This window comes from Haematobia irritans, chromosome 2 (assembly GCF_050003625.1).
Source record: "Haematobia irritans isolate KBUSLIRL chromosome 2, ASM5000362v1, whole genome shotgun sequence".
NCBI classification, from domain to species: Eukaryota; Metazoa; Arthropoda; class Insecta; order Diptera; family Muscidae; genus Haematobia; species Haematobia irritans.
This window is the reverse complement of record NC_134398.1, coordinates 100,828,840-100,856,098: the sequence shown is the minus strand read 5'-3', so window position 1 is coordinate 100,856,098 and position 27,259 is coordinate 100,828,840. Positions and strand designations below refer to the sequence as shown.

Below are 27,259 nucleotides of genomic sequence, written 5' to 3'. Positions count from 1 at the left end.
TGGTTTAAAATTTGTGTACACAGCCCTGTTTTTTGGTTGTAGACTTAAATAAATTTTTGCTACCGAAAATTTCGCTAGAGGCGCATACCGGCCTTCAAACTGAAAAGTTGTTGCATTTGAAAAACGCTCATCCTGTGTTTATTGGGCTGACTCGTTAGCAGCATGCGAGCGCTTTTATATATGACGGTCTGGCAATACGAGAACATTCCCAATAAACACTGGATGAGCGTTTTTCAAATGCAACAACTTTTCAGTTTGAGGGTAAATATAATTTTCAACATAAATTCAACTTGACTTGAAATAGCTCATCTTCAATACATCTTCAAATTGTTTGCAAATTACTTCCAATTTGCCAAAATGTTGACGAAATCTTTGAAAAGGTGTTGAAGATAATATGAGAAAACTTTGACAAAACACTACCCTAAAATGCAACGAAAAAACCATGTGGTTTTCAATACTTATTTGTGCAACGAAGTTCGTGGTCAATTGCAAGAAATAAAAAAATGGAAAATTTTAGACAAATAACCAAATAGTTTATAAAAATAGGTAAGTGAAAATAATAAATGAAATAAAACTTTAAGGAAGTCACTAAATGTATATCTCTTTGCAGAAAACTAAAATTATGGATTCTACGTTCTTGAAAACATTAAAAAGCTGACCGATGAAAAAATGGTGGACAATTAACTGGAACTGCTTCAAATAGTTTATAATAATTGGTACGTCAATATGAAAAATTAAATCAATACTTTAGAGAAGTCACTAAATTTAAATCTCTTTGCAGAAAACTAAAATCTTTGGATGCTACATTCTTGCAAACATTAAGAAGCTGACCAATGAAAAATGAGTGGCTTATCGACAAGAAAAAGTTTCCAGAAACATTACAAGTGCAACCAATTAAAATTGTTAAAAACAACAAATTGTTGAAATCAACAACTTCTGGATGAAAATTACATCGTCAGTTTAATTCATATGCTATTATCAGTTTAAAATGGATATTTTGTGAATTCCTTCTGCTGGAAATCAATTCTAACACGCATGTATGTTAATAAATTTTAATGCTGTTTTATGACACCAAAAGGAAGGAAATCGAATTTTCAATGCAAAAGTGTTTACTAATAATGTTTAAGATATTAAAAGTATTGTTGTTTGTTTTTTTTTTTTCTTATTTGTTGATATGTTTAATAAGATTATTATTTATCAATTGGTATTGTAGTGTATTATGTAGTGTAGTGTATTATTATATATTTTATTTTGATAGAAATGAATAAATTATACAAATTCATAGAATTTTGGCTTTGACTTTCAATTTGAAGTGGGGATATCATTCATACAAATTTAGGTTGAAAAGTATTTGCAACGATGTTAATTTTGAATTTGACTCGCATCGAAAATTGTTTGACAAATTATTGAGTAGCGATACATTTCAATTTGAGGATAACACTTGAGATATTATTGCTAATGTGTTGAATTTCACTGTTGAGGGTAATGTCTGTTGTTTGTTGAGAACGCGATTTTCTCAAGAATTTCTCAACTTGAATAGTACCCTAATCCTTTGAAAAAATTTTTGAAAATTTGTTGAAATTTAGCATTTTTCAAACGTTTGTGTTTAGTGGGTTCTGGCAGCACTACAATATTCTGGTAACGCCAGAACATTCTTTGACAACGTTAGAAGAATCTACGACCATTAAGTTATTCATCTGGTGGCTGCCAAACACATATACACTCACATAGATATATGCTCGCATTATTACAACAACAATAACAATAGATAATGAGATGAAATGAGAATGCAAAATAACAAAGCAAAGGGGTTGTTATTCTATGAGAGAGTAAGAACTAACATTTCGATATGAAAATAAGCAAACAAAAGAACATAAAAGAAATGAATAAATGATTCCAACAAGTGATAACGAAATGTTATCGTTACAATTTGAAATTAACGGAAAATAATTTAAATAAACTTAAATCTATAATTATCAAATTCGTAACACTGCCCCCCGCTTAAGCCTGCTCGTCCCGAACAGGCACAGAACCTGTTCCGTAAGGAGCCAATCGTTCCAGATGTACAACTTTCATCTTTGATCTAGGGCTGTCGTCCTTCTGAATCCGGTATACAACATCATTGATCTTCTTGATGACTTTGTATGGGCCTTCCCACTGTGTTTGCAGTTTAGGACACAATCCTTTCTTTCGTTGTGGGTTAAATAGCAGAACCAATTCTTCTTCTTGGAAGCCCTCAGTATTTACAGCACGATCGTATCTCGCCTTCATTCTGTTGCTGACCATTTTTTATTTTGTTGCGCACTGATTCGTGAACTTCACCGAAAGTGTTTGGTATGTCGTTTCTGTTTTCTTCCATGGCGAGCTCATTAGGTTTAGCGCCGAATATCAGATCTCCAGGCAACTTCAACTCAGTTCCGAATAGAACATAGGACAGCAAAAACTTTGGTATATGCTCGTCCCAGTCCCTCTGGCCGTTGTCCACCACTTTTCGAAGATGTTCCTCCAGGGTACGATTAAACCTTTCTACCATGCCATCGGATTGTGGATGTAATGGCGTAGTTCTCGTTTTCTTGATGCCAAGGTATTCGAACATCTCTTTGAATATGGCCGATTCAAAATTTCTTCCCTGGTCTGAGTGAATCTCGGACGGCACACCGTAGCGACATATCCAGTTTTTGTTGACCACATCCACAATCGTTTTTGCCTCTTCGTTTGGAATTGCATACACCTCCGGCCATTTGATGAAGTAGTCCATGACCACAAGGACATAACGGTTCCCAGAATCACTTACTGGGAAAGGACCTGGCACGTCCATTGCTATTCTTTCAAACGGGGCTCCTGGTCTATATTCTTGCATAGGACCTCGACTTTTCCTTGTTGGACCTTTCGCCTTCATGAACTTCTCGCAATTGGCTACCCATTCAGCAATTGATTTCTGGCATCCAACGCAGTAGAATCGTTGCTTCATTTTCTCGGCTGTTTTGGTTATTCCCAGATGACCTCCACTGGGACCATTATGGAACTCCGCCAAAACGTCTCTTATTTTGGAATCCGGTTCGATGATCAAATTTCGGCTGCTCTTGCCATCTTTGCTTTCCCATTTACGTTGCAGGGATCCATTGACTAGAACTAAACTATCCCATTGAGCCCAGTATGATTTCATAAGTGGACTTTCGGCTGCGATGTCTTACTTACTGGGCTTCTTGTTCTCTTCCTTTGCCGAAATAATTTTGTTCAAAATGGGATCTTTACGCTGTTCTGTTGGCCAGTCCACTCCAGATTCGATGTGTAACAGCCGAATATCAACAATCTCCTCCTTATGTTCAGCTTTCGAGCAGTGCTTGCATTCTATACTGCAAGGTCGACGTGACAGGGCGTCAGCGTTACCGTGTTTTCCACCTTTTCTATGCTCGATACTGAAATCATAGCTTTGGAGCCTCTCGATCCAACGTGCCAGTTGAGCTTCCGGATTCTTGAATTGAAGCAACCATCGTAGAGCTGAGTGATCAGTCCTGAGCAAGAAGTGTTGTCCATACAAATATTTATGAGAATGTTTTACACTCTCTATGATGGCTAGCAGCTCTCGTCGCGTTACACAGTAGTTATTTTCGGGCTTGGACAACGTTCGGCTGAAATATCCGATGACCTTCTCCTTGCCGTCTATCTGTTGAGATAGCACACCACCAATACCATGCGCGCTAGCATCTGCATCCAAAACAAATTTTTCGCCCGGAATAGGATACGCTAGAACAGGAGCTGAACATAAAAGTTCTTTTAAATGTTGTAATGAATCCTCCTGTTCGTCGCTCCACTGGAACTTCTGACCTTTTTGCGTCAATTTATGGAGACTAGCGGCGATGCTGGCGAAGTTTGGGACGTATCGTTGGTAATATGTACATAACCCAAGGAAGCTTCTTAATTCGTGGAGATTTCGTGACCAATCTCTGACAGCTTGGATTTTGTGTTCATCGGTGGATATGCCCTCTGCAGCCACATGATGACCCAGGTATTTAACTTCCCGCTGGAAAAGGGAGCATTTCTTTGCGTTAAGGCGTAGACCAGCGGCTGACAATTGCTGGATAACGTCTTTCAAGTTCTTAAGGTGCCCGCTCCATCAATATTTCGAAGGTAGCCGGAGCGTTGCAGAGCCCGAACGGCATTACATTGAATTGCCAGAGACCGCCAATAACGCCAAAAGCCGTCTTTTCCTTGTCTTTCTCGGCGATCTCTACTTGCCAATATCCACTCTGCAAATCAAGCGTAGAAAACCATGTTGTTCCGGCTAGTGTGTCCAACGTGTCATCAATGCGTGGAAGCGGATAACTGTCCTTTTTGGTGACATCATTCAGTTTTTTGTAGTCCACGCAGAATCGGGTGCTTCCATCTTTTTTTTTGACCAGCACAACTGGGGAACACCAAGGACTTGATGATGGCTCGATCACACCACTCTCCGCCATTTCCTTTATGAGCTTTTGAACTTCGTCTCTTTTTGCCAGGGGAACACTTCGTGGTTCCTGTTTTATGGGCCTTTCTTCTGCGGTTTTAATTTCATGTTTCACTACAGATGTTCTTCCTTGATTTCCCTTTTCAGAAGCAAAAGCAGAGGCGTTTTTCCACAACAATTGCTTGGCTTTATTTCTCTCTGACGGCGATAGATGACGTGTCCAAGCCTCGACATACCCTTCTAGATGTTTTCTCACTGCTCCATGTGTCTTTGATGAGTTGCCTTCCAAATTGACTATTGCCTCGGCTGGTGTACATTTGCCAATGTCAGAAAATTTTACAATTTGCTCGTGATTGTCAGACAAGTTCAAGACACGAACTGGTATAAGTCTCTCTTCGTTCGTTGTTACCAGAGCATTTGCCATCAAGATGTTGTTGCTTTTGTTTTCTGCTGGTTCAACAACCCACAATTGGCCGACTTCACAATCTCCATTCATAGAAACCCATATAATTGCTTCGGCATTCGGTGGTATAGACTCTGACTGGCTCGTTGTCAAACGTCTGACAGGTGTATTCCCGTCGTATCCCACGTTTACCGTTATTTCGGCATCGCACCATGTCATAACACGACGCTTCATATCCAAATTGAGACCAAAAGCAATCATGAAATCCGCTCCAATTATAACTTCGTCTACTATATCGGCCACAATGAAATCATAAGTAACGGATTTGTTAGCAATAGTTAATTTTACGGTGACCTTTCCATATACGGTTGCGGGTTCCCCTGTAGCCGTGCGTAGCTACACCAATCAGTGGTGTAACTTTTCCTTTTCTAAATCAGATCTAATGATAGACTTTGATGCACCAGTATCCAACGTCAAAGTACGCTTGTCGCCATTAATAACATCCGCAATAGTTAAATTGTTATTTTTCTGTTGAACTATTGCTATGGAGATGGTGGGGCCATCGTCTGTGGGAGCCAGCTCTTGCCCCGCTGAACTAGCTCGATTTAGTTTAAAGGTGACTCACTTGACTGTGGGGTCACCTTCTTATGGCTATTATTTAATGGAGATGGTGATGTGGATCTTGACCGTTTGCGACGTGCTTTGCATTCTCGCGCTAGATGTCCCGGCTTATCATAGTTATAGCATTTGATTCGGGATTTTGTTGCATCCTGTTTCAATTCTTGCATTACCTGCTTCATTGCCTCTTTCATCGATTCAATGATAGATTTCGATTATTCACACTCGTTCTCTACTCTGCGTACTTTGTGAATTTGAGGCCGTGCCAGCAATCTCGCAGTTTCTTACGCAAGTGCAAATGTTACTGTTTCTGCGAATGTAGCCTTTTGTGACGCATATGTTGCACATTTTATGTCTGGGTCTCGAATGTCATTCACAAAGGTCTCAATTTTGATGCGGTCCACAAGTGGGTGACCCTCTCCTGGGTATGTCAGTAGCACCAACCGCTCAACTTCTGTTGCAAAGTCTTGTAGAGTCTCATTTGACTTCTGGACTCTTCCTCTTAATTCCATTCCGAAGATGTCTTGATTATGTTCTCCACTGTACTTGCGTTGTAGTGCAGCTATTACTTCATTATAGTTATTTCTGGAAGAAGTTGGGATACTTTGTATTACATCGGCAGCATTACCCTTCAATGCCAACAGAACTTCAATTGCTCTGTCATTGTCATTCCACATGTTTCTGGATGCCACCGTCTCAAATTGGAATTTGAAAACATCAAACGAAGATGAGCCATGAAAAACAGGAGTTTTGATTATTGGGCCATCGATTATGCGCACGGGACCACCTTTAATTTCCAGGTCAGCCATTTTTTCTCCAGGTGTAGAAGTTTCTCATCGTGAACCACAATTTTCTCATCTACGGAAAGAACTTTCTTATCCAATTCTATAATTTGACCTTCTATATGGTCCACACGTTTCTCCATGCTTTCCGAAATTTCTTGAAGTTTTTCATTGAGAATTCTAGAATTTTCGTCCATCTTTTTTGAATTTTCGTCCAATTTTTCTTCAAATTTTCTAGAATTTGCTTCCATTTTTAGAGCGTTTTCTTCCAGTTTTCTAGAATTCTCTTCCATCATTTTGCTCAAAACATTGAGCATTGAGATGTAATCCACAACACTTGAAGCCGCAGATGGATTTTCTACACTGCTGGTATTGACGATTATTGATTCGTCTATGTCCTCCTTATAATCAAACTCATGCGTCGCAATGTCCATATTACGCCGTTCAAACTCTTCCAGTAGACGCTTTTGAAGCTGGGCCTTATTGCCTGTTGTCGGCAGCTCCAGTTTGCTCAATTCCTTTCTTAAGTCATTAAACTTCACGACGCTCATTAAACTTTATTGTAGATTCTTGTTTTCGTTATTTCACTTCCGACACCAATTGTTACGTTTTTATATTTAGGCATTTTTAATTACCCGACAATTAAAACACTGTTCGTTTCAATAACGTTAATCCACAATTTATTTACTTTACAATTCGTTCACACTGATGTTATTCGTTTGACGCTTTAATTAAGACTGACTCGTTAGCAGCATGCGAGCGCTTTTATATATGACGGTCTGGCAATACGAGAACATTCTGGCAGCACTACAATATTCTGGCAACGCCAGAACATTCTTCGACAACGCTAGAAGAATCTACGACCATTAAGTTATTCATCTGGTGGCTGCCGAACACATATACACTCACATAGATATATGCTCGCATTATTACAACAACAATAACAATGAGAATAGATAATGAGATGAAATGAGAATGCAAAATAACAAAGCAAAGGGGTTGTTATTCTATGAGAGAGTAAGAACTAACATTTCGATATGAAAATAAGCAAACAAAAGAATTTAAAAGAAATTTGGGAAAGTACTAGAAAATGAATAGATGATTCGAACAAGTGATAACGAAATTTTATCGTTACAATTTGAAATTAACGGAAAATAATTTAAATAAACTTAAATTTATAATTATCAAATTCGTAACATTATTAATAGTTCAATTGAACGTAATTATAATTGCATATAAATAGATTATATTTTTTGGTGATAAGATTTATTTTTTTATATTAATACTAATAAGTATTCTGTTTTAGAATAAGATACATACAAATGGAAATAATAATGTAAAATCCTAAAACAATATTTATAATGTTGTAATTTGTCACTAAAAAGGTTGAGTATGTAGCTCGTTGTTAAAAAAGGAGATATTGTTGTAGAGTAAAGGGAGATGTTTCAAATTAACTTAAGGGCCAGAACATCTCATTAGGATGGCCATTCGTGGCCATACAGTGGGTGGGTTGCCCAGGGGCCATTTACATCAGGTTCTTATATGTTGCACTTCCAAAACAAACTACTGCTTTCTATCTGATGAGTGTCCGTCCGATTATGTTTTAAACTCCGTTTCTGTTATGACTGTCAACTGTTTCATGTCACCAGATAATTATACTCATAATCTTACCACCTGGCACTTAAACTAATTGTTGAGGGATATAAAGCGGAACCGAACCCACAGCCGGCGAGCTCGAGCCGCAACGAAATGAAAAATAGTGCCACCGCTTTCACAACAAAACCAGTCCCTTACGATCATGCGCAACTTGGACTTTTAGATTTTTTGTTTGTTGTCCTCGAGCAGAGTAATTTTGAGTGGCAAGTTCATTTAAATGCTTAATGCGTCCTGCAGACTATAAGTTTATCCGGACGACATGCCAGCATTTCAAAGTTCCATTTCATCCTCATCGCTACCACAGACTCGTAAGTGACACTGCAACAATCGCCAACTGTGATGGGAAAAGCCTATGAAAAAGTATGAAATGTACATGAACATATTTTGCCATCACTATTGTTACAAGAGCCATTTTATATTTTGTGAAAAACTAAGCGCAACTAGCTTCTTATAATTTATTTAAATAAAATCGATAATGAAGTGCTGAAAACATAGTTATTTCGCTTAAAATTGTAAAAGGTATACTAGAGAACAATTTTTGACTTTCCAAATGGAGTAAAGTGATTGTTTTTCAGATATTTTACAGACACGTTGCCTCCATCGAGAATAAAATCACTGGCTGATAGACGCTGTAACATCCCTGCCAACATTTTTTGAATTTGGGGACTCTTTTGAGAATCCCCACTACGTCGAAAACAATCATATACGACATCAAAAACTCGTCGGAAAAGCGCCGTCACTATTGAGAAGTTGTACCACGCCAAGTTACTACAAAAATGTTTCGCATGAGTGCAATTATTAGGTGCCTTTATAGATCAATTTAGAACGACGCCAATAAGGGACCCTCCAAACAATCAGAAAAAGTGCATTTTAAGATAGTTGTAAAAGAATCATTGTGGTCGAGTAAAACACGTTTGTTTAGATATTTATTAATTTGATTAAACATTTACAAATTCTTAAAAATATAACATTTATACCACTATCACATTACATTTAACATAATTTTTGGCATTAATGATGATGTTGAGTTACAAGTAGCGAGTTACATGTTGCTGCGTCTATCAACCAGTGTGTTTATTCCATGGAGGCAGCGTGTCTGTAAAATATCTGAAAAACAATCATTTTATTCCATTTGGAAAATCACCAAATTGTTCACCAATATACCTTTCACAATTTTAAGCGTATAATCTATGTTTTCAGAACTTTATTTTCGTTTTTATTTAATTAAAATATAACAAGCTGGTTGCGCTTGACGTTTCACAAAAAAAATGGCTTTTTTAACAGTAGGGATGGCAAATTACTTGCATGTACTTTTTGATGTACCTTTTCATGATGGTTGAAGTGACATTTACGAGTCTGTGGTAACGATGAGGTTGAAATGGAACTTTGAAATGCTGGCAGGGATGTAACTTGCCACTTGTAAATCAACACCATTCTATTATTAATGAAAAAATTATGTTAAATGTGTTGTGATAGTGGTATAAATGTTATATTTATAAGAATTTATAAATGTTTAATCAAATGATATACATCTAAACAATCGTGTTCACTTGACCACAATTATTCTTTTACAACTACCCTGCCAGAATTTTTTGAATTTGACAGCGCTTCTGAGAATCGCCACCACGTCGAAAACAATCGTATATGCCATCCAAAACTCGTCGGAAAAGCGCCGTCACTATTGAGAAGTTGTACCACACCAAGTTACTACAAAAAAGTATCACATGAGTGCAATTATTAGGTGCATTTTTGAATATATTCAGAACAACGCCAATAAGAGCCCCTTCAAACTATCAGAAAAAGTGAATTTTATAGCTCATTCACATTAGGCTCGAAATCGAGTAAAAGTGGATTTGAAATCCCCTTTTTACAAGGCAAATGACAGTTGAAATCTAGTTAAAGTAGATTTTGAAAGTGTAATGTGAATGAGGTATTAAGGTAGTTGTAACAGAATAATTGTGGTCAAGTAAAGGTATCTTCGGTCTACATGGGACATGATAGGGAGATGCCCCCATGTGCCTTTACGACCTTAGTTGAGGAGTCACTGAAAACAAAGACAAAACGTATAATGGGATGCGACGCAAATGCACATCATAGTATTTGGGGAAGTAGTGATACAAATGCAAGGGTAGAGTCGCTAATAGAATAGGAAAGCTGATTGGAATAGGTATAGGGAATTGTTCGATATGATGATACCGGAAATACCAGAGACAAATATGAGCATTGTGCAAGATATCGAACACGCAGTGGAGAGGATTACTAAGGCCTTCAACATCTCACTGAAAGCTGCATGCCATAGAGGGCAGCCTAGGGGGAAAATCGACCATCATGGTGGTCTACGGAGTTAAGTAATATGAGGAAATCCTGCAGGCAGCTCTTTAACAAAGCAAAGTCCACCAGAGCTCCTAAGGATTGGGACGCTTATAAGAAGAATATGAGAGGATACAAGCGAGAACTGAGAAAGGCTCAGCATAACTGTTGGAATGTTTACTGCTGCAGTATTAAGAATACGTCCAAGACTTCCAGACTACTACTAGTACCTAGCATCCACTAACTCCGCTCCAGGTTTCATTAAAACACCGGAGGGCAATTGGACAACGTACAGAGAGGAGACGCTGGAGGTACTATAGGACGCATATTTTCCTGGAAATCAGACGGCTGAACCATGTTCTGGCGGTGCCACAGTGGCTCAGCGGTCATTTCCTATCGAGGAAATTGTATTAGAATCTAGAATAAAATGGGCGTTAAATAGCTTTGGGCCATTCAAATCCCCCGGAACTAATGGAATTAATTCGGCGGAGTAACAAGCAGTGATTGAAGGAATTATCCCCTGGTTGAAGGTGACATATAAAGGATGTATAAACTTAGCATATATTTCAGAGAAGTGGAGGGAAACAAAAGTCGTTTTCATACCTAAAGCGGGAAAATCCTCTCACTCGAGTGCGAAGGATTTCCGACCAATCAGCTTATCCTCATTCCTACTTAAGACTCTGGAGAGATAGACATTTATCTTAGAACTAGCGTCGATTCAAGTTTGCTCTCGAAACGACAGCATGCATACTCGAAGGGCAGGTCTGCTGAGACCGCTTTGCATGAACTAGTCAGCTTTATTGAAAGCTCACTATTTTAGATATCGAGGGGGCATTCAATAATGTCCATCTGAGTTCTATATTAAATGAACTGGCAACTCTGAATTTTGATCCAGGTATACTTAGGCTGCTAGACGAACTGCTAATGAGGAGACGTATTTCGGCCACCCTAGGACAAGCAAACATACAAAGGTATGTAAACAGAGGCACTCCTCAAGGAGGAGTTCTATCATCTCTTCTATGGAATGTTGCTATAAACAACTTTCTGGTTTCCCTGGAAAAAGAAAGGATAAAAGTGGTGGCATACGCAGACGATGTGGCTCTAGCAGTCAGAGGAAAATTCTCATCCACAATCAGAGAAGTTATACAGAGAGCCCTCCGGATGACTGAGAAATGGGCGAAAGAGAATGGTCTTGGAGTAAATTCTTCAAAGACAGAACTAGTCATGTACTGCAAAGATCGCAAAACTCCCAAGGTTAAGCCCATATCCTTAGGGGGTATTGAAATTCCCTTTGGTGAGTGTGCAACATACCTTGGCGTTATTCTGGACAGGAACTGAACTTTAAGCTTAATATTGAAGAAAGGGCGAGGGAAGCAACGGTAGCTTTATACTCGTGCAAAAAGGCAATAGGAAAAAAGTGGGGACTAAAACCAGAAATTGTGCATTGGCTATGCACGGCAGTGGTTAGACCTATAATGCTATATGGTGTTGTAGTCTGGAGGCCGGCACTTCAGCAACCGACAGGTTTAGATAAAGTTCGGCGTATGGCGTGCTTGTGTATCTCAGGCGCATTCAGTAAGAAAGGAACAGATTCCCTTAATGTCATGCTGCATCTATTGCCTTCAGACATTTTGGCCAAACAGTCAGCTGCAACAATGGCTGTGCGATTGCGCGAGCTATCGTTGTGGTCGGAAAAAAATGTACGGTCACAGTTCGTCACACACAATAATGTCATATGTGCCTAACGTATTGGATTACACTCTGTCAAAACCACTTTTCGACAAAAAGTTTGAAACTCTAATTCCCAACAGTGAGACGTGGTGTAAACTGTAGTGCTTTTCAGGCTGAAATATTAGCAATAAAGAGGTGGCGAATTGGCTGAGAAGAAATGTTCCAAAAAATGTTGGCATTAATATATACTCAGACAGTCAACCTGCAATAAAATCCTTGGACTCTGTGTTCATTAACACGAAAACGGCCATCGACTGCAGCAAACCTCTCAACGAGATGACTGAGCAGTACAATATTCACCTAATATGGGTGCCTGGTAATAGGAACATGCCGGGGAACTGCGAAGCAGATGAGTTAGCAAGGCTAGGAACTACTTTACATATTCCAGGGGAACTAAAATTGGTATGCCCCTGGCTACCTGCAAGCTCATACTGCATGAGAAGGCTGTTATGATGCCAAACGTTCGATGGGAGAATTGCAAGGGTTGTATCGACACCAAGCAAATATGGCCCCATTTAAACTTAAACCGCACACTAGATATGGTAGTGTTATCGAGACGTCAGATATCACTCCTGATATCTGCTATAACGACACTAGTTGACAACTCGAGAGGATCAGATGTTTTGTTGTGTTTTCATAGACCAAGGAAGGTATAGACATCTCAAGTGAATTCACCATGGTTTTGTTTATTTGCAGTGCGCAGTCATTCCACTCAATTGCGCAGTCAAGTGACTCAATTACTTTTTGGAAAATGAGAATAACCGTACAAATCAGCCAATTTGCATTACAAAAAAGGTGTGGATGGATAAAATTTTATAAACTTTTAAATATTTGGTGTTTCATCAAGAAAACAAAGGAAAGAAAACAAAATTAAAGCCAAATTAAAAAAAATCACTCAATTGCAGACCAAAAAGAGCCCTCTACGGTGTGCAGACAAACTACAGCGCTGTGAATTCACTTAAGATGTCTTATATTTACATACGAAGGAAAACACAGGGAAACAGGATGAAGGAAACTTTTGGAAAAATGGATGACTTCCTTCGACAATTTCTTTCTCTTAGATTATACAATTGGAGTCGATTGGTTGGTTTCTCTCAAGTTGAATAGTTTTACTCCGATATTTTCGAATGGTTGTGACTGTGAACTGAAAATAAGCGTTTACGAACAAACCTGATAGTCATTGTTTTCTTTTGAAATTAAAGAAGTTTTCGCATAGATGTGTGATGAGTTCGACTTATTTGGATTTAAAATAAACCTTAAATCCTAATTGGAATATCTTAACAACTGGGTTGAATTGAAGTACAAATACCCTTGTTCAAACTATGTATAAACACTGTTACAAACTACACAAAGCGAGACATTAAGTGATAAGCTATGAACTTTAAATTTGAAATATTACTCGAAAATTTTATCAATACACTAGAATCCAGAAATACTTCGTGTCGGGGCGCGCACATAACTACCACGTGACCACCAGTGAATTGCTCGTTTAGACCTATTTCAGTCTCGTTTATTTTTCTGTTTGTAGCAAGCCCGGTATGATTTTTTGTGTATGGTGTGTGCGTTGCCGTCCATTGAAAAGAACCACCCCAATCCGGCGAGCTCTACCCGCGCTAAACGCCAGCATACCGGCAACTTAATGGGATGACAACTTTCAAACGATTGTTGATTTAATCGTCCAACAAATCGCATTTAGCAACACCACCGTAACAAAATGGCGCCCAGAACGTGGGGCCGAAATAGTTTTTTTTAGTTTCAATAGTCCATGTTTTTGTGTAGGAAATATCTGTGTTAACTTGTTAAGGCCGGTACTCTGTTCGGTTTTCGCGTTGAAACTCCATACAAAATTAAAAAATGCGAAAAACTAGCGAAAATTTTCCATTTGTGGTACTTTGTTTTTTTTCGAGTTGAAAAACTGACGTTTATAGCATGGCGCCATTTGTAATGTGAATTAAGAAATAATTTATTTATTAAAACTACTTGTGTGGGTTTATAACACAAACACGGATTATATTTTTGTTCCGAAACTATACAAAGGATCAAATGAGTAGCAGATCAATTGCCCAAGGAAAATAAAATGTTAATTTTGTGACGGCCACTTACAACAATAAATATTTTTAGAAACATGGGAATTGCTATTGAAATTATTTTCTACTGTTTACGCCACAGCACGCCAATTTCTGACATACTTTTGCTTAGCATGAATTTTGTTACCGACACGAAATGATTTTTTTTACAGTGTACGTCGATGCAGGGGATTCATACCCAAACTTTGATAGAAAAGTATAATTGTGAAAGATTAATAATATTAACTGAACATTACACTTTTCTAGGCGAAGTTGGAAGATATCAATCTAGCAAACAGTGAAACGTCCAATATCATAAGTATGTTACGAAGATTTCATGAACTTGTCGTAGATACGAATTAGAATAGAGCAAGGGGAAACGTTTTGTATGATTGCAGATTACCGTAAGAATGGACTACTGACACTTACTAATTCTACATGGCTATATAATTGTTGGGACGCTATGATGGAAATCGTTAGAGAAGACAGACAACATCATGTAACACTCGTAATTATGTTGGCTACTTTAACTTAATCAGTTTTTACCACGAACGCCTTTTTGTACTTACATCGAGATATAACTAAAAATTGTTACAGGAACATAATTGGTTTTGCCACAGTGTAGCAATTCCAGTATACCCATGTTGAGTCAGGACCATTATGAGGAGGTTTCGTAAGCGTTCCAAGAACAATATGACTCACTGGACTTCACTAGCTCCATGCGTCAAAAAAATTGGGAAACCTGCGTTTGATATTGTTCTATTAGTACAATGAGGATTTGCTGGTTACTATAGAACGAGACTTACCGTATTGTTATCGATGGGCTTCAATTGTTCTATTCAACATAGTTTTCTTTATCCGTCAATTCACCAGGGAGTATGCCCTTATTTTTTTTTGTGATGAAGGTGGAATGCTTATGGTACCTGATGTTTAATTTCCACGGGAACTTCTTGGGGATAAAATGCTACCGATCAGACAAATGTTTATTTTTGTTTTTGACAGGATCATGTGTTGTATAGTGTTGGTTAACGTTACATGTTTCACACATGATATCTAAAATCATCTGTTAGTGAACAGATGAAATTTATAGTACGCATGTTAACAAGGATTATGTATGAAATAGAGTAATGGGGATATGTAGAACCGACTAAGTATGATATCCCACCATACAGAGTCCCTACATTTATTTACCCTAGTAAACCACCGGATCAGCAATGTACCAACAATTTTTTTTGTTTTTTCAGACTGGTTGTTTAGGGATACAGTTCACCACCTATCGGGAGTTTGGAGAACTTGAAGTGTATACCACTTTCAAGACTCCAAAGTCGTTTTGCGGCGGGATGAATTTCATCCTGAAGTAGTTTGTGTGACCTGTATCAAAGACACCACTACAGGGACAGATTGGCAAAATAGATGGCAGTATATATAGTTAGGATTGTAAAAGTGGTGTGATTATTCACAGTTTACCATTCAATAGTGCAGTTTATAACCTTAGAAAAAGTAGAGTATAAAGTGATAAGAAGTGAGTTCTGTGGTCACATGTATTGCTACCAAGAGTACTTGGTAAGAAATGACAATTGTCCAAATAAAACAGGGATTAATTAGTTTTCTTGTTATTAATTAGTTTCCCTGATTTATTTGATGTGTGGCATTGACATTGTTGAAGGGTGTGCTAAAATTATGCACCTTATTGGTTTCTGTATGGTGTGCTATTTAAATGCTACAGGCATGTAAATAGCGGTTTGCTCCAAATGTCACACATACATATGAGCCCTTTTAGTACATGCCTATTGTTGTTGTAAATGAGAGCCAAACTTCACTTTCAACAGGCTGGCCATGACATTGATTCTTCTTTTTTTGTTAATCTAAATCGGTTTTTCAAAGCGTACGCTTCTCCCCGTGACCAATACAGTAAACAATAAAAAAATATAAAACAAAAGTGTTAAACCCAAGATTAAAAACTTAAAACATAAAGTGAACTTAAAATTGTGTGAACAAAAAATAATTTAAATTTGTTTGAATTAAAATATACAAACTCAACGAAACTGTAATAAACAAAGGGAAAATAAAAAGTGACATAGATTACAACAACAAAACTGTAAATTATATACATAAAGACTTATCTGAACTTACCAGTAAATTTGTATAAAAAAAGAATAAAATAATTTACTTACGCCTATTATTGCACCTTCCCATAAATTTTGTAAATATTGCACATTGATTCCCTAAAAACTAATCTACAAACTACATAAAACTACTTGTACATATATCACATTTGATTTATATTGCACTTGGTTGTAATAAAAAGGACTAAATCTACATTGTTAAAACTACAAAATATTGAAATACATTTATATACTTACCATAAACTAATATTGCACATGAGTTAAAATAACTTAAATCTAGTGTTAATATACCTAAAATATTGCATAATTCTTGAAGTTGTCTCTAATTTGCCTAGAATAAATACAACAAACAATAAAACTACAAACCACACATTGAATTAAAATCCTGCATCTAACTTTTTTGGAAACCAAAACCGTGGTAAAAAACATTTTGGTCCATTCGAAGCCGAATTGTGTTTTTGCTAATAATACTTTGGACAAACAGAAAATTAAGTGAAAATTAAAAAGACTTGTTATAGTGAGAAAATAAAATTTGTGAAATAGCAATTGAAGAAGGACAAAGTTGATTTTGGAAATTACACTGTACTACAAAATTAACAAAATTATAAAAAATAAAATAGACTTGGATTAATTGAAAAAAATTTAACGTCAAAATTGTGTTATACTTACGTGCTAATATTGCAAAATTCCCCTAGAAATAATAAAAAGCAAAATAATAAAAACATTTCTTACACTTACCTGTGAAAACTCTCAAAATTGTGTGGTTAGATCTAAGAAAAAATTGTAGTGGAAAAAAAAATTGTGAGCTACAAAAACAAAAGTTGTTAAAAAAGTGAAAAAATTCAAGAAAATTTGTAAATTCAATAAGTGGATGTTTACAGAAAATTTTTTGTAGTAAAAACTAAAAATAGTCTGAAAATTTTAAATCTCAAAAATATTGTGAGCCTAGTGCAAGAACAATTTAACATAGTGCCAACTCGGTAGTTTCGGTTACGTAATCAAAGAATTACATAATCAAAAATTTAACCTGCCAGTAAATTCCCGTTGCAACGGAATTTCAGAAGTGGACAGACACACCAGCGACCCTATTCCCGCGCAAGTACACAACCACACATTACACACATACACATATACATCCAAAGTGAGTACCATTTTTTTCATTTTATTTGTGCACGATACAAGGAGAGAATATTGGGCGGCTTTGACTCTCCCTTTCCTTGTACATAAGAGAAAGATCTGGCGATCCATGTATTACCCGGTATGCTGTACTTGTTTCGTGCTGTAGACTTGTTGTTGCGTGTAATATTTGGCGATTTATGTTGGTGAAGTTGTTGACCCACCATATTTTTGACTCGCTCGCATTTTCAACTACATTTTGACACATTGACATTTATGTAAATTTTTCCATTCCACATAAAAACATATTCGGTAAATTTTTTGCAAAACAACTTAAATAATTTTTTTTGGAAAAAAAAATTTTTTTTGCACTATGACACAAATTATTAAAAGTTTATAAACACGATCACTTAGAGGTGTATGCATTGTATAAATATTTTGGTATCGAAAAAAAAGAGCGGTTTTTCATAAAAAAAAAAAAAAAATAAAAAAAAAAAAAATACAAATAATATTAACTTGCATTTGGGAAAGCATTTTTTGACCCATGTACTCCACCACCGCCATTTTTGTATTGTGTACGCTGTGTAACAATAGGACTCAACTGGGTTGCCATTAATTTTGTGTTTTTTTTTGGAAAAAGACTTAAGTCAACATTTTGAAAATAATTAAACTTAATTTGGTTTTCTTGATACTTGTCTCATCATCCCTGGACTTTGAGAATATTTAATATTCGATTATCAATCACGCTGGTGAAAATTTGGAAAAATTTTGTGGTGACTACTATCACATTTTCTGGATTTTTTTGTGTGGATTTTCGTACCAATTTGTTTCTTGTTTCTTATGGTTTTCTTATGTAAGAATATGAAAAATTGGCTGTTGTGTTTGAATTGTTTTTTTTTCATGTTGCATTAAAATTCAACTTTAATCAAAATTGGATAAAAATTTCTTCGAAAGTTGTGTTGATATTTGTCAAAAACAATTAGCCGATAAAAAATATAATCTCCGACTCTCACGAAATTATATCCCGCGCTATCAAGTTTATTAAACTTTCAAACATTCAGCGAAAATTGGTAAAATTTTTGCATTTTGAATCGTTCATCTCCATTGTCGGTTTCGTGAAATTTTCATAGCAGGTGGATATTTGACCCTCGTTAACTGTAGTTTCTACGCCATAGTGACCCAAGACGAATTGGTTATATTTCATCCGTTTTTGGAAAAATTGCTTAACTGAATTGGGAGAAAATTAATTTTGAATAAGATAAAGACTGAAATTCTAAGTTGTGTGCGAGTACTTTCATCAAAAAAAAAAAAAAAAAAACAACTTTTGGCGTTTAATTTAAATTTCGAAAAAAAAACTCTTTCAAAAAAGTGTTCTTTTTGAAAAGAAGTTTTATTCCGAATTGCATTCTACAACTTGTGTCAATCTTCACGAGGATTTCGAAAAATTGAAAACCTTGAAGTAAGATATTAAACAGCACAAAATGGAAAAAGTAAAAAGCGAAAGATTTGCCAATTGCATCAACGACCTCAATGATTTTGAAAGTACTTATGCTGTCGCGACCACAACGGGTGATATTCATTCGCTTGAGGCCATACGAGCAGAAATTGAAACCCTGTGGAAAAATGTAAAGAAGTCATATTTAGACTGTCGAAATCATGAACAGACGGAGGGGGAAAGACCCATTGACAAGACACAACTTCGGACCCATTATAGTGAAGCCATGGAGGCATATAAGCGAGTAATGAGTTCTGTGAATGCTGATATTCTTGCGTTAAAGGAAGATGCTGCCAAAGAAGAATCACAAAGAGAATCATCAGTGACTCATCGACCCTTTGATGGGGATTTTTCTCCAGCCTTACGGCTACCTCCTTGTGACACTGATGTTTTCAAAGGGGGATATACATCATGGCCCACGTTTAGGGATCTTTTTTCGGCAATTTACATAAAAAATTCGAGATTAAGCAATGTTGAAAAACTTTTTCATTTAACTCAAAAAACAGCCGGTGAAGCTAGGGAAATAATAAGCAATGTCCCTCTGACTAACGAGGGCTTTTCATTGGCGTGGAAAAACTTAACTGATCGCTACGAAAATCGAAGAATGCAGGTGAACGAACAGTTGAAAATTCTATTTAATCTTCCAAATGTAACGCTAGAATCAAGTCACACTTTACAGAAATTGCAAAGAACCGTAAATAGTTGCATGCAAACTCTGGAAACAATTGGGGTCGAAGTAAAGGAATGGGATCCAATTTTAATTTACTTATGTTCGTCAAAGTTACCAAGATCCTTCCTTGAAGAATTTGAAAATACACTTGATGATTGTAAAATACTACCAAGTTGGGAAAAATTTGACAAATTTCTGACCCATAAATTCAAAACGCTTGAGTCAGTTGGCAATATCAAGCCAATTCTCAACAAGCAGATTCAAAATAAATATGATAATAATCAAAGCAGATTTGATAAAGGGAAGTTCGTAAAGAGTTTTCATACAAATATTTCACAAAAGACACAAAGTTATGGGGAAAAAAGTAAATTTAATGCGAATTTGGTATCCAGGAACCAAAATATGACCAAACAACAATGCCATCTTTGTAAGGCACAACATTTTATCCGAGATTGTCCAAAGTTTATAGAAAAGAATATCAATGACCGAATTCATGTGGTTAAAGTTTCACATCTCTGCTATAATTGTCTTTCATCCAGCCATGGGATAAAAGATTGCAAAAGCAAGTATAATTGCAGAGAATGTAATATGAAACATCACACTATGTTACATAAGGGTATACAATCCCAACCTTATTCACAAGATCCATCGACAGAGGCAGTACGACCTTGTACCAGTGCTGCTGCTCTGACAACACAAATACAGTCCACACCTAGCTTGGAAAACAATGTTACAACTTTGACCCTCCAGAATGATCGAACTTGGGAGAATCATCCTGGTGGCACTCTACTTTTTACAGCTCTTGTCCAAATTGAATCTCGAGGGCAATTGTATGATGCTAGAGCTATTATTGACTCTGGATCACAGTCGACATTCATTACTGAAAAACTTAAAAATAAATTGACTCTTCCGTCCAAAAGAAATTTAGTTCATGTAACGGGGGTCAGTCAAATACTATCAGAAACATCTACAAAATCTTGTCTTTTCTCTTTGCGTTCGCGGTTGGAACCTAGATTTGAATTAGACGTCTGGGCCCCTGTTTTAAAAACGTTGCCATCAAATTTGCCGACACGAAACTTGGGTTTGACTCAGCTGAGCGATTTTGTCAACCTTGAATTGGCAGATCCAAACTTTCACATTAGCCAACCGGTTGATCTCCTAATTGGTATGGACATAGGACCCTTAATTTTTGATATTACAACTCCTATGAAGTCAATCGGTTCACTTATTGCACAAAAAACAGTATTCGGATGGATTATCGGTGGACCGATAACCAAGGGAACATATGATCATAATAAAATTTCTTTACACAATACAATTTCTATTGAAAGCATACTCACACGATTTTGGGAGGTGGAGGAGACCCCCAAAAGTATTTTGAGGTCTGAAGATGACACATTTTGCGAAAATCATTTCAAACAAACCACAAAAAGAAGCGAAAATGGCAGGTACATTGTGACACTACCATTTAAAAATTGTGAAGAGTTGGGAAGTTCTCGGAATATTGCAATGGCTCAATTCTATAGAATGGAGCGAAAACTAATGAGAACACCTGATATAAAAGAATTATATGACAAAACCATTTTAGAATATTTGGAACTGGGACACATGAGGAAGATAACGCCTCATGAAATTGCTAAGACCCCAAATTACTATTTGCCCCATCATGCGGTTATCAAACCAGATCGACTCACAACAAAACTTAGAGTAGTTTTTAATGCCTCCAGTCCTTCGTCCAACAAACGTAGCCTCAATGATAACTTGTTTACGGGTCCCATACTGCAACAAGACCTTGTTTTGCAAATATTGAAATGGAGGTTCTTCAAATACGTTTATAATGCCGACATTACAAAAATGTACAGGCAGATCCTTCTTGATTCGTCTCAGACACAGTTTCAACGTATACTTTTTCGGAAATCGCCCACTGAAACACTAGAAGATTATGAACTCTTAACAGTTACATTTGGAGTCAATTGCGCGCCTTTTCTTGCAATTCGTACACTTCTTCAACTCGCTGAAGCTGTTGCTGACACATACCCTTTAGCTTCAAAAATTCTTCAAGAAAATCTTTATGTTGATGATGTGTTAGCAGGGGCACACACAATAGAAGATGCTATAACATCTAGAAAGCAGTTGATCTTAGCTTTGGAATCCGCAGGGTTTCAACTTATGAAATGGACTACTAATAATCACAACATCATTCAAGATTTGCCGAAAGATCAATTACTTCCAGTAAACTGGTTAGATTTGTCTGAAGACTCATCTACAAAGACCCTAGGTATCAGATGGAACATTTCAGGTGATTGTTTTACCTTTACTCCTCCATCCATGGAACTTAGGTCAAACTATACGAAACGTGAAGTTTTATCCGCAATCGCAAAGTTATTTGACCCGTGTGGTTGGTTGGCACCAGTTGTTATCGTGGCCAAATTAGTCATGCAACAAATATGGCTTGATAAAGTTGACTGGGATGACACGTTGAAGCCAGTTACACTCATGAATTGGAAAAATTTTGTAAAACATAGTGCTGCAGTAGAATTAGTAAAAATTCCTCGATGGATTAACTTCACTCCCCAGTCCAATGTAGAGATTCATGGCTTCTGCGATGCGTCTGAAAGCGCTTATGGAGCCACTTTATACATTAGGGTAGAACACATTAATAAACAAGTAGACACTCATCTTCTAACGGCTAAGACTAGAGTCGCTCCTATAAAAAAGATTTCATTGCCACGTCTTGAATTGTGTGGTGCTGTTTTACTTTCGAAGTTAGCATCCACAGTAATTGCAAAACTTCCGATCTCCGATTTGACGACTCATTTTTGGACAGATTCAACGATTGTTTTAGCTTGGTTGAAAAAGCCTCCATGCAATTGGAGTACCTTTGTTGGTAATCGTGTTTCAGAAATCTTAGAGAATGTTGGTAATCATAATTGGCAACACGTTGACTCTGAAAGTAATCCAGCCGATCTAGCTAGTAGAGGTTGTTCACCGTCTGATCTGAATAATCATGCGTTGTGGTGGCATGGGCCCCAATGGCTTAAGTTGCCTAAAGATAGGTGGCCAGCATATGAAATTCTGGGAGATACAAATCTAGAAGCAAAAGCTGTGAAAGTTTTGACAACCACTACATTCGAAGACCCTTTAATAAGATTTTCTTCGCTGTCACATGCTTATCGTGTATTGTGTTATGCTTTGCGCTTTTGGCGAAATACCGGCTCAAATCGTACACATCTTAGAATTAGATCTGATGAGATCAGGCCTGAAGAAATTTTAGACGTGAAACGTCGTATAATAATCATGACCCAAAAACACTACTTTGCAAAGGAATATGCAAACTTGGAAAATAAAATTAGAATTTCATCCAGTAGCAGTTTATTAACTATGAATCCGTTTTTAGACTCTGGTGGTATAATGCGATCCAATGGGCGGCTTGTTCAATCGCCTGCATTGACTTATAATGAAAGACACCCTATTATTTTACCTTACGAAGCACGTTTAACACAACTTCTTGTTGAATTTACTCATAAAATTACAATACACGGGGGAAATCAATTGATGACCAAATCCCTGAGATCTGAATTCTGGATATTCAGACTAAAACCTTTAGTGAAGAAGGTTATACGCAATTGTAAAACATGCATTTTGTTTAAGAGACACACCCAGTCTCAGATAATGGCCTCACTTCCACCTGAGCGAACTTTTCTTTCCCGACCATTTACTAATACAGGGGTTGACTTTGCTGGACCCTTCGATATAAAAAATTACAAAACTCGGGTTTGTTTAATAACAAAGGGCTACGTATGTATTTTCGTATGTTTTGCGACAAAAGCTGTTCATTTAGAAGCTACAAGTGATCTATCCTCGCAGTCTTTTCTTGCGGCTTTTGCGAGATTTATTGCTCGACGAGGCTGCCCTTCTTGCATTTATTCCGACAATGGGAAGAATTTTACGGGAACGGCTGCTCTATTCAAAAAAGATCGGCTCGAGTTTATGAAGACTCTGCAAGCAGAAACACTGCAACAATATTCGCATAATGACCTTAATTGGAAATTTATACCTCCTGGCGCTCCTCACATGGGTGGTTTGTGGGAAGCGGGCGTGAAATCCTTTAAAACTCATTTGCGCAAATTCATTCCTAGTATGAGCTTTACGTTCGAAGAACTTTCCACTATATTGGCACGCATTGAAACTTGTCTAAACTCAAGACCATTAAGTAAGGCTAGTGATGACCCTAATGACTTGTCCCCTTTGACTCCTGGCCATTTTCTGATTGGTACATCCATGTTGGCGCCAGCGGAGCCTGATATTTCAGATCAGAATGTTACGCTTGCAAATCGGTGGCAACGTCTTAAAATTATTTCTCAATATTTTTGTAGAAGGTGGAAGCTAGAATACCTTAATGAATTACACCGTCGTACAAAATGGAAGCATCAACAAGAAAATATTAAAGAAAATGATCTCGTGGTCATAAAAGATGAGAGATTTCCTCCGACTGACTGGGCAATGGGTCGCATCGTAAAAACTTATCCCGGGACTGACCAAAATACCAGAGTAGTTGATATTCGTACGTCTCGTGGTACAATTAATAGACCCATCACAAAAATCGTCAAATTATTTTCAGCATGACTAGTCGTGTACTTTCAAATGAAAGGCCGCGGTACTCACAAAGTTTTCGTTACAGGTATGGCAGCTTATTTACTACGCCGCGAGCCATTGGAGGAGGAGCAGCAGAACGATAATGGTAGAAGACCCAGAGCTGATGACAGACGCAATCACCAACACGCAAGAAACCGATCTAGTGGTCGAGCCGAAGTCCATCCTGGTAGAGTTGAACGACCGGCAAACTGGCAGTATTCTTGCGGACTCTGCCAGGAGGATCATCCCCTTAGTTCTTGCCAAAGATTTCGCGATAAGACCCCTTACCAACGATATGAGACGGTAGAAAGAAGAGGGTACTGCCGAAACTGTTTGGCTCGCAGTCATTTGGCACCTGATTGTCAAAGTCTCATCACTTGTCGCCGTTGTAGTCACAGACACCATACACTTCTGCATGGGGCATCTCAGCTAGAGGACTCTCTAGCCTCTGCCATTTTATCAGTGCCTGTGAACTCGACGAGGTATCTATGGGACCACGTATTCATTCCAACGGCAATGATAAGAGTCGCCTTGGAAGAAGTTGACAGTTGGGCGACAGTGAGAGCGCTAATTTGTCAAGCATCATCAATGTCACGTATCGCATATTCCACATTTCGACGTTTGGGACTCAGATCATTTTTATATCAGGGTCAAAGGTTCACGAAATTCAAAATTATGTCCCGTCGTACAAACAGCACATGGGCACTGAAGGTAAACGCGCTCATAACTGATGAACTTCCACGAAGACCTTATTCGGACCCTCTACTCGAAGACCCTACAAGAGATTTTAGCGATCAGTCCCTTGCCGACCCAGACCCGAGAAGTAATGTACCCATCGACATTGAACTTGGTGCGGATACTTATTCTGCAATTTATCGAGAGGGATCCACATTCACCGGACTTGGCGATGTGAACGCCTACAAAACAGTGCTGGGATACATCATTTCCGGTCCCATAAGGAACCTCAGCCATTAATATTTTAACACTTGGTCACGGGGGGCGGAATGTTGAAGGGTGTGCTAAAATTATGCACCTTATTGGTTTCTGTATGGTGTGCTATTTAAATGCTACAGGCATGTAAATAGCGGTTTGCTCCAAATGTCACACATACATATGAGCCCTTTTAGTACATGCCTATTGTTGTTGTAAATGAGAGCCAAACTTCACTTTCAACAGGCTGGCCATGACATTGATTCTTCTTTTTTTGTTAATCTAAATCGGTTTTTCAAAGCGTACGCTTCTCCCCGTGACCAATACAGTAAACAATAAAAAAATATAAAACAAAAGTGTTAAACCCAAGATTAAAAACTTAAAACATAAAGTGAACTTAAAATTGTGTGAACAAAAAATAATTTAAATTTGTTTGAATTAAAATATACAAACTCAACGAAACTGTAATAAACAAAGGGAATATAAAAAGTGACATAGATTACAACAACAAAACTGTAAATTATATACATAAAGACTTATCTGAACTTACCAGTAAATTTGTATAAAAAAAGAATAAAATAATTTACTTACGCCTATTATTGCACCTTCCCATAAATTTTGTAAATATTGCACATTGATTCCCTAAAAACTAATCTACAAACTACATAAAACTACTTGTACATATATCACATTTGATTTATATTGCACTTGGTTGTAATAAAAAGGACTAAATCTACATTGTTAAAACTACAAAATATTGAAATACATTTATATACTTACCATAAACTAATATTGCACATGAGTTAAAATAACTTAAATCTAGTGTTAATATACCTAAAATATTGCATAATTCTTGAAGTTGTCTCTAATTTGCCTAGAATAAATACAACAAACAATAAAACTACAAACCACACATTGAATTAAAATCCTGCATCTAACTTTTTTGGAAACCAAAACCGTGGTAAAAAACAGACATTGTATGCAGAGTTTGCTATAAGTGTGCGAATAATTCATACCTCGGGTAAGGAACACATTTTTTCCATTTGTGTAATAAATTGGTTAGGTCCTAATCCGAATCAAAATGCATTTACTTCATAGGATATTGTGGCGGTAAAACAAAAGGGAAACGATAGTGGCACCATCTACACGTATCCCGAAGGAAATTTCATTGTAAAATTGAGAGAAGCAGGCAAACAGTGAGTATACAAACCACATGAAAACTTGCTATAAAAAAAATAGTTAGCCAACAGGCCAATAGATGGTAGTAGATGAATGGTAACGGAAAAACAACTTTTGAATGAAAATTGCAAAGAAAATACATAAAATTGGATAAAAGGCGATAGAAATTAGTTAAAATTCGATCAAAAAGAAGAAAAAAAGAAAGACGTTAAAGAGCACGTGGGTGTTCCAAAACGTAACCTAAATGCGTGAACGTAAAATATTAAAGATATTAGTCTAAACACGAAACAATTATTACACTACATTACAACCAAACCAACAAATAATTGATACTTAAAAAAGAAACACAAGAAAGTAAAATCATCAACAATATTAAATGGTTAAAAAATTCACATATTCCTTATATAAAATATATGAAAAACCTTACCTAACATAAATATTAACTATTCTACACAAAAATCTAAATCTAAAATACCTTTTAGATTCTGTTTCCTTTCTTTATTTTTGTTGTTACAAAAAAAATCATAAATGAAAAAAAGATTAAAAAGAAAAATTGATTTCTATTGTTATTAATATTTTATTTAAATATTATATATTTTATTTAAAAAAATTCTGTATGTATGATTAGTTAGTAATATTGTATTTAAGATTATACTAGTTTAAATCCAACTCACTTTAAAAAAATAATAATAAATTAAAAATATGTGAAGATTGCATCGAAATTTAAAACAATAATGTTTTGATTCCGTCAAAGGGGTTGAGTAGGTAGTTGTAGAAGAAAAGGAGAATAATATATATTTTGGGAGATGTCTACAAAAGTAAGATAGGGCATTAGGCATCTCATAAGGATGGCCATTTTGGGTCATATTGTGGGTGGGCTGCCCAAGAGTCATCATCAACTGACTCTCAACTCGTTGTCAAATCTCTGTAACAAAATTTTGAATGTTTTGGTTGCTTAGCTCGTTTGAGGAATGTCCGTCCGTCATACTTTTCTTCTTTATGAAGATTCAAATTCCAAGTGTAACCGTCAACTGTTATTTGTGAAACGTAAAAACGTTATTATCGACCACCTTGGCACATAAATTTATTTGTAAG

The 27,259-nt window shown here is 36.8% G+C and overlaps 1 protein-coding gene and 2 long non-coding RNA genes across 3 annotated transcripts; 2 read left to right on the top strand and 1 right to left on the bottom strand.

Moving 5' to 3' along the window:
* The first annotated feature begins 230 nt into the window (after positions 1–230).
* Positions 231–1,252, top strand: LOC142223530 (uncharacterized). The gene is made up of 2 exons (XR_012718773.1): positions 231–546; positions 611–1,252. It is a non-coding gene; the product is annotated as an uncharacterized LOC142223530 (long non-coding RNA).
* Positions 1,253–8,819: 7,567 nt separating this feature from the next.
* LOC142223529 (uncharacterized) lies at positions 8,820–9,299 on the bottom strand. Its single transcript, XR_012718772.1, has 2 exons — positions 9,071–9,299; positions 8,820–9,013 (listed from the first exon to the last, which is right to left on the bottom strand). It is a non-coding gene; the product is annotated as an uncharacterized LOC142223529 (long non-coding RNA).
* A 9,437-nt stretch (positions 9,300–18,736) lies between these two features.
* LOC142224874 (uncharacterized) lies at positions 18,737–24,046 on the top strand. The gene has a single exon (XM_075294650.1). It carries the CDS (start codon positions 18,737–18,739, stop codon positions 24,044–24,046), a length of 5,310 nt encoding a protein of 1,769 aa, XP_075150765.1.
* Positions 24,047–27,259: the final 3,213 nt, after the last annotated feature.